Source organism: Monodelphis domestica, chromosome 2 (assembly GCF_027887165.1).
Source record: "Monodelphis domestica isolate mMonDom1 chromosome 2, mMonDom1.pri, whole genome shotgun sequence".
Taxonomy (NCBI): Eukaryota; Metazoa; Chordata; class Mammalia; order Didelphimorphia; family Didelphidae; genus Monodelphis; species Monodelphis domestica.
The window spans coordinates 121,785,825-121,800,663 of NC_077228.1; the positions used below are offsets into that span (position 1 = coordinate 121,785,825).

The 14,839-nt window shown below is 39.2% G+C and overlaps 1 protein-coding gene across 1 annotated transcript in view; it reads left to right on the forward strand.

Annotated features, from left to right (window-relative positions):
• Window positions 1–1,512: 1,512 nt before the first annotated feature.
• SMYD2 (SET and MYND domain containing 2) overlaps window positions 1,513–14,839 on the forward strand; it is an 88,922-nt gene continuing 75,595 nt past the window's right edge. The window contains exon 1 of the mRNA XM_056815917.1: window positions 1,513–2,249. Coding sequence (XP_056671895.1) covers window positions 2,059–2,249 — 191 coding nt within the window. The 5' untranslated portion in view covers window positions 1,513–2,058. The remainder of the gene's footprint in view (window positions 2,250–14,839) is intronic.

Genomic DNA, 14,839 nt, shown 5'->3' on the forward strand with positions numbered 1-14,839 from the left:
ATGAATATAAGGTGCTATGCACACTTTAATATACACTATTTGTTCTGAGACTAGATCTGTAATTTTCAAATGTGTTGCAATAAATGCCTATTATCATAATTATAAGTCTTGATCCCTTTCCCCCTTTTATTTATGATTCTGGAGCCTATGAAGCTTTATTGGTCTTTATCAGATCACAAGAATCATTCCCATCTTTGAATTCCAGGAATTAGTTAGTCCAATATAGCTATAGTACAATAAATAGCCATATATAGCTAGTCTACAATTTTTGTATTTTGTACTGAAAAATTATATTTCATTCATTCTTCACTACAATCTTGTGAGGAAGGCATAGCAGCAATTATTATTGTCCCCATTTTAATTTGGTCAACTAAGGCTCAAGCAACCTGACCTGACAAGGCTGTAAAGGATAAGCTAGTTGAGCCCTCCTGATTCCTAGGTCCTGCTTTGTTGGCTCCTTCCTACTTAGATTTCAAGCACCCAGAAGGGAGATTTTTTAATCTCTCCTCAAAGTGACCTACCCATTGAACAAAGATAGAACTAACTTCATTGATTTCACTTATTGTCCAGACTAATCCCTTAGCTCTGGCATTTCACTAGTACACCTGGGCCAGAAGGTATTTTAAACTATTCTAAGTTGGAAACTCAGAATGCTATATAAAGTAAAGTCTCTAGCACACTCTGAACTAGGGTGTATAATGGCCTTTGCCTTTTATTCCTCTAATTTCTTCCCAACTTCTTGAAATGTACTCCTTATATACTTGCTAAGTCTCTTATTGAAGTCTCTCTTCAATAAGAATAAGAGTTTAGATTTTCTCCAGGCCTGGATAATTTACCTTTCTTTGAGGATTTTAAAGGAAAACTTAACTATGTTGGTGTCCATGAAAACTCAATTAAAGACAGGAAGTCAATCAGGAATGACCACTGGATTTGAAATTAGAGAACCTTTCTGGATGTCATTTTACTCTGCAAAATAAGCCCAACTAAGGTCCTATGAACCGCTTTCAAAATCCTGTTCTGTTACCTGTTACCTTTGTGAATTTGGGCAATTACATGACCTTTTCTGTCAATCCCTCTCCTTTTCATCTCTACCTTTGGGCTTCCTTCAAGTCCCACTCAAATCCCACCTTCTGCTAGAAGCATTTCCTAATTACCTCCAGTTTATCCTTTTTATGTCCTGTCCACTGGAGTTTTGCATGTTTTCTCCCCAACTCATCCCCATTAAATTGTGAACTCTTTTAGAGCAGGCCATAAGGTTTTAGGGGGGTGGGGGTAACTTTTTTGTTTGTTATTTTATTCCCTAGTGTCTAATAAATAGATATACAGATTGTAGGTGCTTAGTAAATGTTTGTTGACTTGATTTTTTGAAAGGCTAAACTAGGCTTCTGCATTTTAAAATCTGATATTTAGATATAACAACTAATGCATCCAGCCAACCCCTTCCCCCCCCCATATCGGCAGACCCACCAACTCGAATCCCCTAGAGAGCTAGCCACACCCACTTTTCAGGTGAGTATTTTGTTCCCCACCCCCATTAAAAAAACTATAACAAAATTGCTAAGCTTCCCCTGGGGGGCAGGGGGCTGGTAAAATCAGGTAAAGTCCAGGCCAGAAGCATGCCCCCATTGCATTTTAGCCCTCTTCCTCGGTGGGTGGGCTTTAGGACCAGGCGGGTGGCTTGCAGTACTTTCCCCGGGAGCTAGTCGGCCTGTCTACTGCGCCTCGTCGGACTGATTTTCCACTTCCCCATGCGGGTGTGAACCCCCACCCCCTGCCAGCCTGCCGGCCTCGGCTCGACTCCTGGTGACGCTTCTCCAGTAATAGCAATCCCGGAGTTGACCGCGGGCAGCCCCCACCCCCCGGGCTGGCATCCCCGTCGCCTCCCTCCCTCCCTCCCTCCTTAGGGTGCCACGGCGAGTAGCAACAGCAGCAGCAGCAGCGCGAGAAGCAGCAGCAGCAGCCGCCACAGCCACCGAGCCTAGGACCGAGCCGTGCATTGCTGGGCAGGGCAGGGCAGAGAGTGCACGCTCTAGCCGATCTCCTAGGCTTGCTCCCAGCATGAGGGCGGAGGGCGCGAGAGGAGACGGGGAGGATGTGGGCATCGAGAGGTTCTTCAGCCCAGGCAAAGGCCGGGGGCTGCGGGCCCTCCAGAGCTACGGCGTTGGGGACCTGCTTTTCTCTTGCCCGGCCTACACCTACGTGCTCACGGTCAACGAGCGGGGGAACCACTGTGAATACTGCTTCGCCAGGTAAGGCGCGCAGAGAACCCTCGCGGCCCCAAGCCCCCCACCCGGTGTCCCCTTTCCCTCTTTACCCCAGTGGCGGCAGCAGCAGCTGGCTGCAAGTAGGAAGGAAGTGAGCGGGAGGGAGCCTGAGGGCTCCGCCTGGTCCTAGAGCCCGTTGGGGCTTTGGGGGAGGGGCTGGACGGGGGAAGAGGGGGAGGTGCACTGGGGAGGAGGAGGGAAGGATCTGTTGGGGTAGGGTCCGGCGTGCTAGTCCCTGGGGCTAACCGAGGGCCGAAGGGCGTGCTCCAGCCCCTGCCCCTCGCAAATTCAATCACTTAAAAATTAGACGTAGTTTGGCCCCCGCTCCAGGTCTGGGGCAAACCTAGGCTGGAGCGCAGGTTGTCTCCCCCCAGATCAAATTCTCCAAGTTCTTTAGGCAGACTGAACCCAAAGACCCAAGCAAGCCTTAACTCTAGATCTTTCTGTTTGGAGCATTGTGGCCTGAAATTGTATTGGAGGAAGGCCGATACAAATACTACCCCTGGTTTCGTTGGGAACCGGCGTCCCAAGTCTGGGAAGCTGCAAGCAGCCCATTCATCACTTTGCCAAACACTGAGAACCCCTGCTGGGCTTTTCTCCACGTATTTACTCCAATCAGAACTTTTTCTTTTCTATGTGTAGACTCAAAGGGAGTACCATACTTTGATGCACTTTAAATTGGGGAAGGTTCAACACTTTTTCATCTGTTTCTCTTCTTTGGCCCACTTCTTTAGCAGCAGGATTCTTCCTTTAATTGTTACTGCAGGTGAAGCTTTAGGCAAGGCAGTGTTTTGGAGACCTATGTTCAAAGGAAAGGTTGTGTAGAGCACTGGATAGAATTGGCTTGTCCATCAGAAAGGCCTGAGTTCAAGCCCTGATGGACATGTACTGAAGATACCATCTAATCAAAACTAACTCTCTCAATCTCCCGCATTTTCGCCCCCCACCCTCAGGTAATTATTTAAGTTAGTCTATAAATATTGCTGAGCTGTAGAGAGAGCTTTCCTATATTGCAGCTCTTGTTTAAGAGAAAAAAGATTAAGACTAATTTATATGACATTTTGTAAACAACAGTATGCCTTCACTTGATCATTTATGACTTAATTCCTAAAAAAAAAAATCTGTGCCTGATTGAGCAGGTGGTAGTGTCTAATTTGGCAAATGCAGAAGTGGAAACTGTCATTTGGTAATAAGTTGTGGAGTCAGAACTAGAACACAACACTCAAAAAAATTCCATGACTTAATTTAACTGTCTGGAGTACATGGACTCTGCTCAGAGTATATGGACTCTGTTCAGAACAGGCATCTACTAAATATTTCTTACATGAATGATGACTGGGTTTTAAAGAAAGAAGCCTTAGATCTCTTAGATTTGTAATTCTACATCATTTTTACATACAGCTTCAAGACTACAAGTGTCCTTAAACATCAGTTCTTCCAGGCCTAACCAAGTTTGCATTGATCTCATCCATATTCACTAGTGTCTCTATTATATCTTGTATCCCCCTTCACTTCCTGCCCCATGTCTTTCTCCAGTCTCCATCTTACTTCATTCAGAAACTGACATCTGCCTGAAACTGACACATGTCTGTTTGGAGTATGTCAGGCTCACCCCATAACATACACCCAAGCTCAGTCCAGAGAAAGCCAACTAAAGCCAAATAGACCAAAAGTTCTTTCAAGCCCAACACCTTTTTTTTTTCTTTAAGATTTGATTAGATTTGTTTTGAGAACCAGTTTCTCTGCTCAGTATGTAACTCCAGAGCAAGTCACTTTCTGTGCTCCATCTCCTTGGTAAGGATAATCATCTTTGTCTCCATATTACCTCAGAGGAATAAAATGAGAACACCAAAAATGAGGTAATGTACTGGTCAAATCCAACCACAAAATCTTGAAAGCAGCTGATTTTAGCTTCTTTTATGTCATGGACCCCTTGGACAGTCTAGTGAGACCTATAGACCCCTATGTTTCTCAGAATGTTTTTCAGTGCATAAAAAATAAAATACATAGGCTTACAAAAGAAACAATTTAATGAAATACAATTATCCAAATATTTTAAAAATAAATTCCTGGATCCTAGGTTAAGAAAGCCAATAGTTCTCATTCTTCTTGCATAGGAATTTTGTTGTAATGAATATTTCCTGAGAGAAGTCTCCTCCTCCCCCAGAAGTCTCCCCTTCCGTTATTTTCCTTGTAATACTTTTTTTCACAGTTAGCAAACCAGCTTAAACTTGTATTGAAGAAAATGTTGAGCTCTTTAAAATAAAGGCATTCTGCAGTCTCACTGGGATAGGGACTTCTTCAGTGAGTTACAAAATTAAATTCCTGCTGCAGGAATATTTCAGTGTAAAATGTGTTTCCCAAGGTGCTTTAAACTTGCCACAGATTTCTTAGAATTTGATAGCTATTTTTCTGGAACATATTCTAAATGATTCATCAATATTAGAACAATTTCAGAAAATATAAGGGTCAAACTTTGGTGTAGAGTTTAAAAAAACCTGGATATGAACTTTCTCTTTTACAGTCAATCATTCAGTCAGCTAAACATTTATTAAGCACCTGCTAAGTGCCAGGTAGGTGCTGATTGCTAGACTAGGAATACAAGTACAGAGACAGCCCCTGTCCTCTAGAAACTTAAAATCTAATGGAGGAAGATAACATAGAAAATAAGCTGAAAGGAAAAGAAGCAGGGAATTGGGGAGTGGAGAATCTAGGGCGGAATTAGATTCCTTGCCTTCAAAGGAAGGAACACTCAAAAGGACACTAGAGAAAGTGCCTGGGAGCATGGGTACCCTCCTTAAATGAAAAATATGGGAAAACCTCTTCACTCACTCTAGTCAGGGCATAAAGTAATGAAGATATTGATGAGCCTTTAAGTATAGAGGCTGATGAAATCCTGCAGGATGATTAAGTTCCTGAGTGCATGATCAACTATCAACAAGCATTTATTAGGCATCTAAGGTATTCCAGGTTTTCAGACCATAAGCTAATCATTTGTCAGATCCTCCTTAAAGTAGGTATGATAATACTTAAAATGTCTGCCTGACAACATGGTTGTCAAGTTAAGTCATAAGGATTATCTATTTATATTAATTTATTTCTTTATTACCATACTACTGTATTGGTGAACCTATGGCACATGTGCCAGAGGGGGCTGCTCCCTTCCTCCTCTCTATACACCCCTAAGGTTATTTCTCAAATGACTCGCCCCTCTATCAAGCAGCCCATTGGGAACCTTTCCTCCCTCCTCTGTCTGGAGTAAGGCATGGGGTTCACAAATGACAAGAGCCTGCAGTTTGGGTACTTGGTCTCAAAAAGGCTTGCCATTAATGCCCTACTATGTATTGTGTTATGCCTGGAAAAAAAGAGAGATTAAAAAAAAAGTTCCTGGCACTTTAACATTTTACAGTTTAATGGGAGAGGAAAAATGCAAACAACGAAGTACAAACAAGATAGAGACAGGATAAATTGGAGATCATCCTAGTCGCTAGTGTTAAGGAGGTCAGGAAAGACTTCTAGCAGAAAGTGGGATTTTAGCTGGAACATGAAGAAAGCTAGGAGGTGAAAGTGAGGACAGGGATAATTCTAGGCATTCAAACTGCCAGTAAGATTTTTTTTTTTTAATTCTTACCTTCTGTCTTAGAAATGATAGTGGGGGCAGCTGGGTTGGTTCAGTGGATTGAGAGCCAGGCCTAGAGATGGGAGGTACTGGGTTCAAATTTGACCTCAGACACTTCCTAGCTATGTGACCCTGGGCAAGTCACCAATACCCAGTATTGATTCCAAGACAGAAGGTACAGATTTAAGGGGGGAGGGGGGGAAGTTACCTACAGAGTACCTCTAAAGCTAAAAGAAAGGTATTCTGTCTCTTATAATGTTATTAAGAAAGTCAATATGATATAGTAGAAAGAATGCCAGACAGAAGGTAAGGGAAGGAAGGAAGGAAGGAAGGAAGGAAGGAAGGAAGGAAGGAAGGAAGGAAGGAAGGAAGGAAGGAAGGAAGGAAGGAAGGAAGGAAGGAAGGAAGGAAGGAAGGAAAGAAGGAAAGATAGTATCAGTTCCAAGACAGAAGAATGGTAAGGGCCAGAAAATTGAGATTAAGTGAGATAGGAAATGTCTGAGGCTAGATTCGAAATCATGTCCTTTTGACTCCAGATCTGGTGCTCTATTCACTGTGCTAAAGAATTGATGGAGATAAGAGTTTCTTTTGCAAGGAGGTCAGGATCACTGGATTGAGTAGTATGCATTAGGGGAAGGGGACAAGTTATGAAGAAATTTGAAAGCCAAACAGAAGATTTTATATTTTATACTGATTATAACAGGAACAATCAAGTTTGATTTTAATGTCTGGGGGAGGGGGACATTGTGGTTAGATCTCTACTTTAGGAAGATCAGTTTGTCAGCCAAATGGAAGATGGATTGGAGTGGGAAGAAACCTGAGGTAGGGAGGAAACCCACCAGTAGGTTATTGCAATAGTCTAGACATGTGGTGATGAGGGTCTGTGCTAGGGTGATAACAAGATCAGAGAATGAGAGATGTTAAGAAGGTAAAATAGAAAGGATCTGGCAAGAGATAGGATATTGGTAGGGTGGGGGTAGAGCTGGTGAGAGGCAGTGAGGAAAGCACCTTGTAAATGTTCAAGCATTTATAGAAATATAAGATATGTTCTTGTTCTTGGTAAAGGAGAAAGCAGCCAAAGCCGCAGTGCTACATTTCAGCTTTTCCTTCTGGGTATAGGACCATAAGACAAGTCTTTTCAGGCCAAATTTTAACTTCTGATCTTATAAAATTTGGGGACTAAAATAGTCCCCCTCCTCATTTCAGATACCTCTTAGAGAAAAGCTAATAGGGCCCCAGGTGGAAAAAAAAATTTTTTTTAATCATACTCAGCTCCTTGAGAAGATTTACTTGGTCTTAAAAAATATTCTCATAATTATGGACTTGAGCTATCTCAAAGCCACTGGAACCTCAGTGTTCTGCTAATGTTGGACTGACTGGTTTTACAAAGTGTTCTTTTCCTTAATTGTCCCTCAGATTTATTCTGGATTTGGTAATATGATCCTGTCCACTTTTATAATTTTCTAACATCATGTATAACAATCTCTCTTTTCAATCAAACAAAATTAATTAAATATCTAGATACTTCTGGTGCTAGGCATCATTCAGTCTTTCATTGACATTTAACCATACCTATTTCCTCACCTCAATAAATTATTCATCAATAGGAAATTGACTATTGCTACACAAAAGATTTTCTTGTGGGGATGGAGCTGATTCTGATAAGCAGTTGGTGGAGAATCTGTCAAGAAAGAAAGTAGGCACTCCGTCCTCTGATAATAGCAAACATTCATATAGAACTTTAAAGTTTACAAAGCATGTAGCAAGTTATTTTATCTTCCTAACAGCCTAGGGTTGTAAATATTATTATTATCCCCATTTTGTAGAAGAAGAAGCTGACTGAGAGAGATTAAATTATTGGGCCAGAATAACACAGCTAATAAGTTTCTGAAACAGATCTAAAGTCAGTTTTTTCTGACTTCAGATCCAGAGTTCTCCTCCCAAATATGTGTTCATAGTACCTAGAATAGTTATATTTGTTCTGTATAGAACAAATAAATAATATCTCTTGTTCTCTGTCCCAGTCAGACTATATCTGAAGTATTGGGTTCAGTTTGGGCGGCAGATATTATTGGGTATGATATTGACAGGATGGGACACACTCTGAAGAAGGCCCCTAGGATGTTGAGAGCAACTGATCTTAGTCACATGAGAATGGATTGAAGGAGCTGGAGATATTTAGCTTCAATGCAAAAGCAAGTTTAGTGAATAAGTGTCTTAAGTATTTATAGGGCTGTCCTTAGGAAGGAATAGACTTGTTTTAGTTGGTCCCAGAGGAACTAGCAACAACTTGAGTAATATGGGGGGGGGGGGAGGATGAGATTCCCATTCAGATACAGGTTAGATTAGAAAATCTCCAAGACTCCTTCCAATTCTGAGATCCTATGATTAATTGTTTGATAAAAACAACATCACAGAGCTAGATATTTCCAGCTATGGTAGGTCTTGCCATACTTCATGAAAATGGGGCAGTTCCCCCCAGACACCTCCATATGGTTATAGCTTTGCCTAACTCTAACAGACTATAAGAATATTTTCAAGTGAAATAAAAGGATATTGGAAAAAGGGGCCAGGGAGGTGTACTTGCCACATGGCAAGAAGGATATTGCTACTAAAACAGAATAATTAAATTTTTCTGTTCTTTAATCTTCAGAAGGATTTTTACAGATGTGGCAAATAGTGGTCTTTATGGCTTCAGATGTTATGGTACCATATCTAGCATATTTTTCATATGCAGGGAACCTTTTCTGCTATAACTTTCCGGGACTTAGAGGCTAGTTGCACATTTGGAAAGCATTGCAGATAAAAAGAAATAGCAGATTTGTGGTTGACATTCACCAATGAATCAAAACCATCAAACAGCACCTCCTTAAGGAAAAAAACCACACACATCCATAAAATCATCCTCTTAAAATGCTGAATCAGATCTGCTAATCCAACAAAAGAGAGTGACCGCTGGATGAAAAGTGTTATGGCCCTGTACTCTGGTACAGTCTAGGGATTTTAATCAAATTCAGTGTGGTGATTGACAGGGTACTTCACCTCTGCTTTCCTTCAAAAAGATGGAGATGATATGAAGATTATAGCTGGAAGGGACTTTTTAGAGCATCTATTTTAGAGCCCACCTATTTATTTTACAAATAGGGAAGATGAGGCCCACAGAAATAGTGATTTTTTTCCTTTTATTTGACAGGTATTAACAGAGCAAGTATTCAAATATAAGGCTTTTAACTTGATCTCACATTTTCCCCTTTTCACTGTGCTTTTTAAATCAGTTTTTCCCCTTGAGAAAAAAACAGTCACATAGTTCAAGGGAATTAAGCAAAGCTAAAGGAAGGAATAAATTATTTTTAGAAGTTAAAAAGCCAGTATAAGAGACAATGTCTTAACTAGAGTTTGCTAAATATTTTAGATTTTACCTGAACTAGAGCTACTGTCATAAGAAATGTAAAAAATTCGGTCATAGTGGATAAAATGCTAGGACTTAAAGTCAGGAAATTGTGGAGTATTAGAGAGACAATATATATTGTAACAATTAAAATTAGTTTCTCTGCTAAAAGTATTATATTTTACGAGGTTTATTAAAGATTATTAGAATTAAGAAATAAAGAAAATACAAAATAAGAAAAGCATGTGTCTAGGAGGGCTGAAAAGCCCATTCAATTTCACTTATTACATCTTGAGAAGCACATGTGCTTAGAAGAGGAAGCAGGGAGAGGGCTGAAGTAGGCGGAGAGTCAGTTTAAATACAAATTGTGTTCTTGCACTCAGGTGAGGACTCAGGGTGATATTATAGGGAATTCTGGGAACTACCAAGGACTTCTGGGAATTGAAGTCTGGGGTTCAAATCTCCATTTTTATATATATATATATATAGATATATATACACACACATACATATATATATATACTCTTTACAAACCTTAAAACATTCTATAAATGTCCCCTATATTATGTCTTCCCTATACTCAGAGTACTCTAGAAAGTCAGGTATTTTCCCACCTTTATGTTAAGCATCTTCAGACCTTACAATCTTTTTCAGCTCAAGTTGCCAACAAGTGAAATTTTGAAAATATTTATGATGTAGTCATTCAGTTCCCTTTGGGTATTTTTCTATTGTGATTATTAGCTTTTCTTTTTTAATTATTTTGTAAATTCTTTTAATAATCCAAGACTAACTGGTTTAGTTGGGCAACAGTCAGCCCTTTCTTAATCTTAAAGGGTATATATAATCTGTTGAAGAACACTGAGCACCTATTTTTTTGTGAACTTGGAATAGTTAAAAATAATATCCAAGAAAACTTTGTATAAAGTTTTCACTCCACAAGTGTCATGCAGTTACCCTTTCTTTAATTTCCACCCAGTTCTCCTTTGCTGGGAGTTCATATCTCAAGACATATTTTAGAGATTCCAAAGTTATTAGCCCCCTATTTATGAAAAAGATATTGCCTTTAAAACAAAATGGGGCTTAACAGTGCTCAGGCACCAATATCTAGTGTCAGAAGTTGGTATTGTTGGTTTGTCTTGGTATCTTGGATTTAACTTTTCTACTTGGTATGATATCTCCTTACTTTCTCTTTATTCACTCAAAGACAGCGTAATGTCATTACCGTTTTTATCCCACCTTGCTTTTGCTGTGATATAGTGAGTGATTTTTATTAGTGCTTCCTTATAGGGTTGAAAATGGAAAGGTCCCTTAGAGATTCCATATTGAACCTCCTCATTTTATATATAAGGAACCTGAGGCCCATAAAGGTCCTATATGATGATAGCTTGGTCAACAAGGAGAGCTGGGACACAAATGAACTGAGGTTTCTAGATTCCATAATGAGTGCTTTTCTTATTACAAGTCTTTTGTTATTAATTTCTAAAGTTTTTTTTTGTTTTAAAACTTTTTATTTTATAAAAAATTTATAAATATATAATTTTATTTAAAAAACAATATTTTAAAACTTTTTTCTCCCTTCCAGTTCCAAATGTTCTCATTCCTAAATAATTTTATAAAAGCAGTTAATTATTAGCAGATATTATTATTGTATATGTTAACTCAGGCATATTGTATTTCCTTTTAATGACACTATTGTACTCATCTGCCTAATCTCAGACAAAATTGCCAGTTTTACCTAAGCATTTTTGTCTTTATTTCCATGTTCTTTTTTGTACCATTGCAATTCCATAGCTAGGGGAAAGTCCTGGAATTCCACATGAAAATCTGATAGAGTTTTTACTAGTTGGTTCTAAAAATGGAAATTTTCCCAAAATGTTTTCAAATTTTTAATTTACTCTTAAGGATTGTTAAAGTGGGGGCAGCTGGGTAGCTCAGTGGATTGAGAGCCAGGCTTAGAGATGGGAGATCCTAGGTTCAAATCTGGCCTCAGACACTTCCCAGCTGTGTGACCCAGGGCAAGTCACTTGACCCCCATTGCCTAACCCTTACCACTATTTGGCCTTGGAGCCAATACACAGTATTGACTCCAAGATGGAAGGTAAGGGTTAAAAAAAAAAAGGATTGTTAAAGTTAAAAAAAAAAAAGAAATCTTATTTTGTTTTTTTATTGATTATTTGGGGCCAATTCTTTGGGACCCCTTTTGGGGTTTTCATGGGCAAAGACTCTTGAGTGGTTTGCCATCTCCTTTTCTGGTTCATTTTATAAATAAGGAAGCTGAGGCAAATAAGGTTAAGTGACTTGCCCAGGGCCAGCCACACAGTTAGTAGATGTCTGGAGTTGGATTTGAATTCAGGTCCTTCTGATTCCAGGGCTGGAACTCTTATCAATGTATCACTTAACTTCCCCAAACCCATTTTAGGGACCTTCTTTTCTTGTTAAATGTTTACCCCAAGGCAGATTGTTGCCTGATCCTAGGGAATGGAAGCACCTTAAAAGTTTCTCTAATTTAGTTTTGGAACATGATTATTGAGTTACTTACTCTCTTTATCACTTCTCTTAAATACTAGCAGCAGTAAGAAGTAACATGTAACAGTTTCAGGTTGTAAAGCATTTTAATACATTATCTCATTTTCTCTTCATTACAACCCTGTGAAGCGGGTGCTATTATTCCCATTTTACCTATGTGAAAACTGAGTTAAACAAAGTTAAGTGATTTGCTCAGGGTCCACAGCTATTAAATGTCTGAGGCATGATTTGAGCTATATTCTCCTGACTCCAAGTTTGGCATTCTTTCTACTGTATCACATTGACTTTCTTAATAACATTGCAAGAGAAAGAATACCTTTCTTTTAGCTTTAGAGGTACTCTGTAGGTAACTTTCTTTTTTTTCCCCCTTAAATCCTTACCTTCTGTCTTGGAATCAATACTGTGCATTGGCTCCAAGGCAGAAGTGTGGTAAAGGCTAGGCAATGGGGGTTAAGTGACTTGCCCAGGGTCACACAGCTAGGAAGTATCTGAGGCCAGATTTGGACCTAGGACCTCTCATCTCTAGGCCTGGCTCTCAATCCACTGAGTCACCTAGCTGCCCCCCTGTAGATAACTTTCTTAATTATTTAAATGTTAAATAATTGTTAGGTGATAGGAGATTTATTTTGATCAATTTTGCCTATCAATTTTGAGAGACAGATAGAGATAAAATTTTATTATTCCTCTATTCCTAGTGTTGAAACTCAGAGCAAGGAGTTCTGCTTCGGGTAGAGAAGCTTTTATGAAAATATCCCAATTCCTAAAAAAAAATAATTATCCGGGGATCACACCTGACTCCAGCCCTTCTGTTCTCCTAGCTTTAGGTTTGAGTCACTTGATCTAAGCATGACTCCTACGTAGCAAATAAAATAATCATCTCCTGTCCATGACTTTACAAAAATACAAATTTATAGCAAATTGAAATGATGTTGCTTTAAATAGTTGAAGTTTTGTTTGTGGAGATCACATTGCAAATTGCTTCACTGATGGTAGGAGTAGCATGGCAGGATAGAAAAAGAATACCTAAATAACCATGAGCCCCTGAATTTCAGAACAGGAAGGGTCCTCAGAGGCCATCTAGTCCCATACTCTCCTAATTGAGAATCTTTTCCAGAATCAAAAAAAGAGGAAAAGGACTACTGTGTGTAAAAATACTTATAGCAGCTCATCAATTGGGGAATGGCTGACCAAATTGTGGTATATGGTTGTGATGGAATACTCTTGTACTATAAGAAATGACGTGTAACAGTGTCATTTTCTGGTTTCAGAAAAACCTGGGAAGTCTTATATGAACTGATACAGAATGAAATGAGAAAAATCAGGAAAACAATTTATACAATAACAGTAATATTATAAAACAAACAACTTTGAAAGACTTAGGAACTGTTATCAGCACAAAGAACACCCACTGTTCAAGAAGACTCAAGATGAAACATGGGACCCATTTCCTGTTAGATAAGCCATAGACTCAGAATGCAGAATAAGGCTTTTTTTTTTAATTGCCAATACAGGAATTTATTTTGCCTGCTTAACATGTCTGTAATATATAATCATGCTTTTCACAATGGGTGGGTGGGTGGGGATTGATAAAGTAAAAATTCAATTTAAGAAAGAAATTGATTTAAAAAAAATTAAATGGGGATGGGGTAGTGGGTGGGAAATAGCTAAGTGGATCAGTGGATTGACAGCCAGGCCTGGAGATGAGCTACCCCTGAATTCATATCTGGCCTCAGTCATTTAACACTCCATCCTCCCCATTGCATAGCCTACTGCTCTTCTATCTTGGAACTAAGTACACAGTATTGATTCTAGGATGGAAGACGAGGATTTTTGTTTTTGTTTTTGTTTTTTCATTTTAAATAGTGACAGAATATTTAATTCATTACATACTTTTTTTCCAACCTAAATTAAAAAAAAATCTTTTCTTAACCATCTGTAAGTAGTCAGACTCTTTTAAAAAGAATTCTCAATTATATTTGTGTCATAGAAGCCTTTTAGCAGTTCAATGAAGTCCATAGGCCCCTTTTATTGACTCTTATGCATAAAATAAAAGGAAGTCAATTATATCAAAATATAATTATAAAAATATTGTTTTTAAAAATTCACAGATCTCAAGTTAAGAACCTTTGATTTATAACTTATAGTGATAGGAAACAATATTAAAAAAACAAACCCTACATTCTATTTTAGAATTGATACTAAGTACCTATTCCAAGGCAAAAGAGCAGTAAGGACTAGGCTATTGGGGGGTTAAATGACTTGCCCAGGTTCACACAGAAGTGTCTGAGGTCGGATTTGAACCCAGACTTCCTGACTTCAGGTGTAGCTCTCCAGCCACTGAGACACCTAGTTTACTGCCTTGGCAATATTACTTTTTAAAGTTGCTTTTGAACTGTTCCAAGGTGTTAGAAAAACAGATAGTATATCTAACTGCAATCATGTTCTTTTCTTGTTTTTTCCCCTTTGGTTCAGACTGGAAGTGGTACAAACAGCTACTCATGAGCCCCATTCCACTGCTGATTAGTACAGAAGCTTTGATGGAACATGTCCATCCTCTTTGTTACTCTTCCAGCAATCTGGTGGCCAGTCCTTGCTTCCAGAGGCTCATCATACTAATACTAGACTTAGTTTAGAAGCCCAGGCAGCTTAGCACACTGCAGCTCCTGATCAGTTGAGTGATTATACACTACAGCTCAGAACTCCTTAGTTCAAGTGAACCACTGGCCTTGGTCTCCCTAGCCACAGAAATTATAGGCATATAACACCCTACCCAGCTGAAATCTGCCTTTAACTCACATTTGTTCCACTTAGTTTTGCTGTCAGTAGTAAAGCAAAACAAACACAATCACTGTCCCACAGGCCAGTCCTTCAGCTCTTTGAAGAAAGCTATCATGTCACCTTTAGATGTCTTTTCTAGGCTGCATATCCCTATTGCTCTCAACTGATCCTCTTATGATATCAGTTCCCTTGCCAAGCCAATCATACTCCTGAATATAGAGGGTTTAGAGCCTAAAAAGACCTTAGATATCATCTTGTCAAACC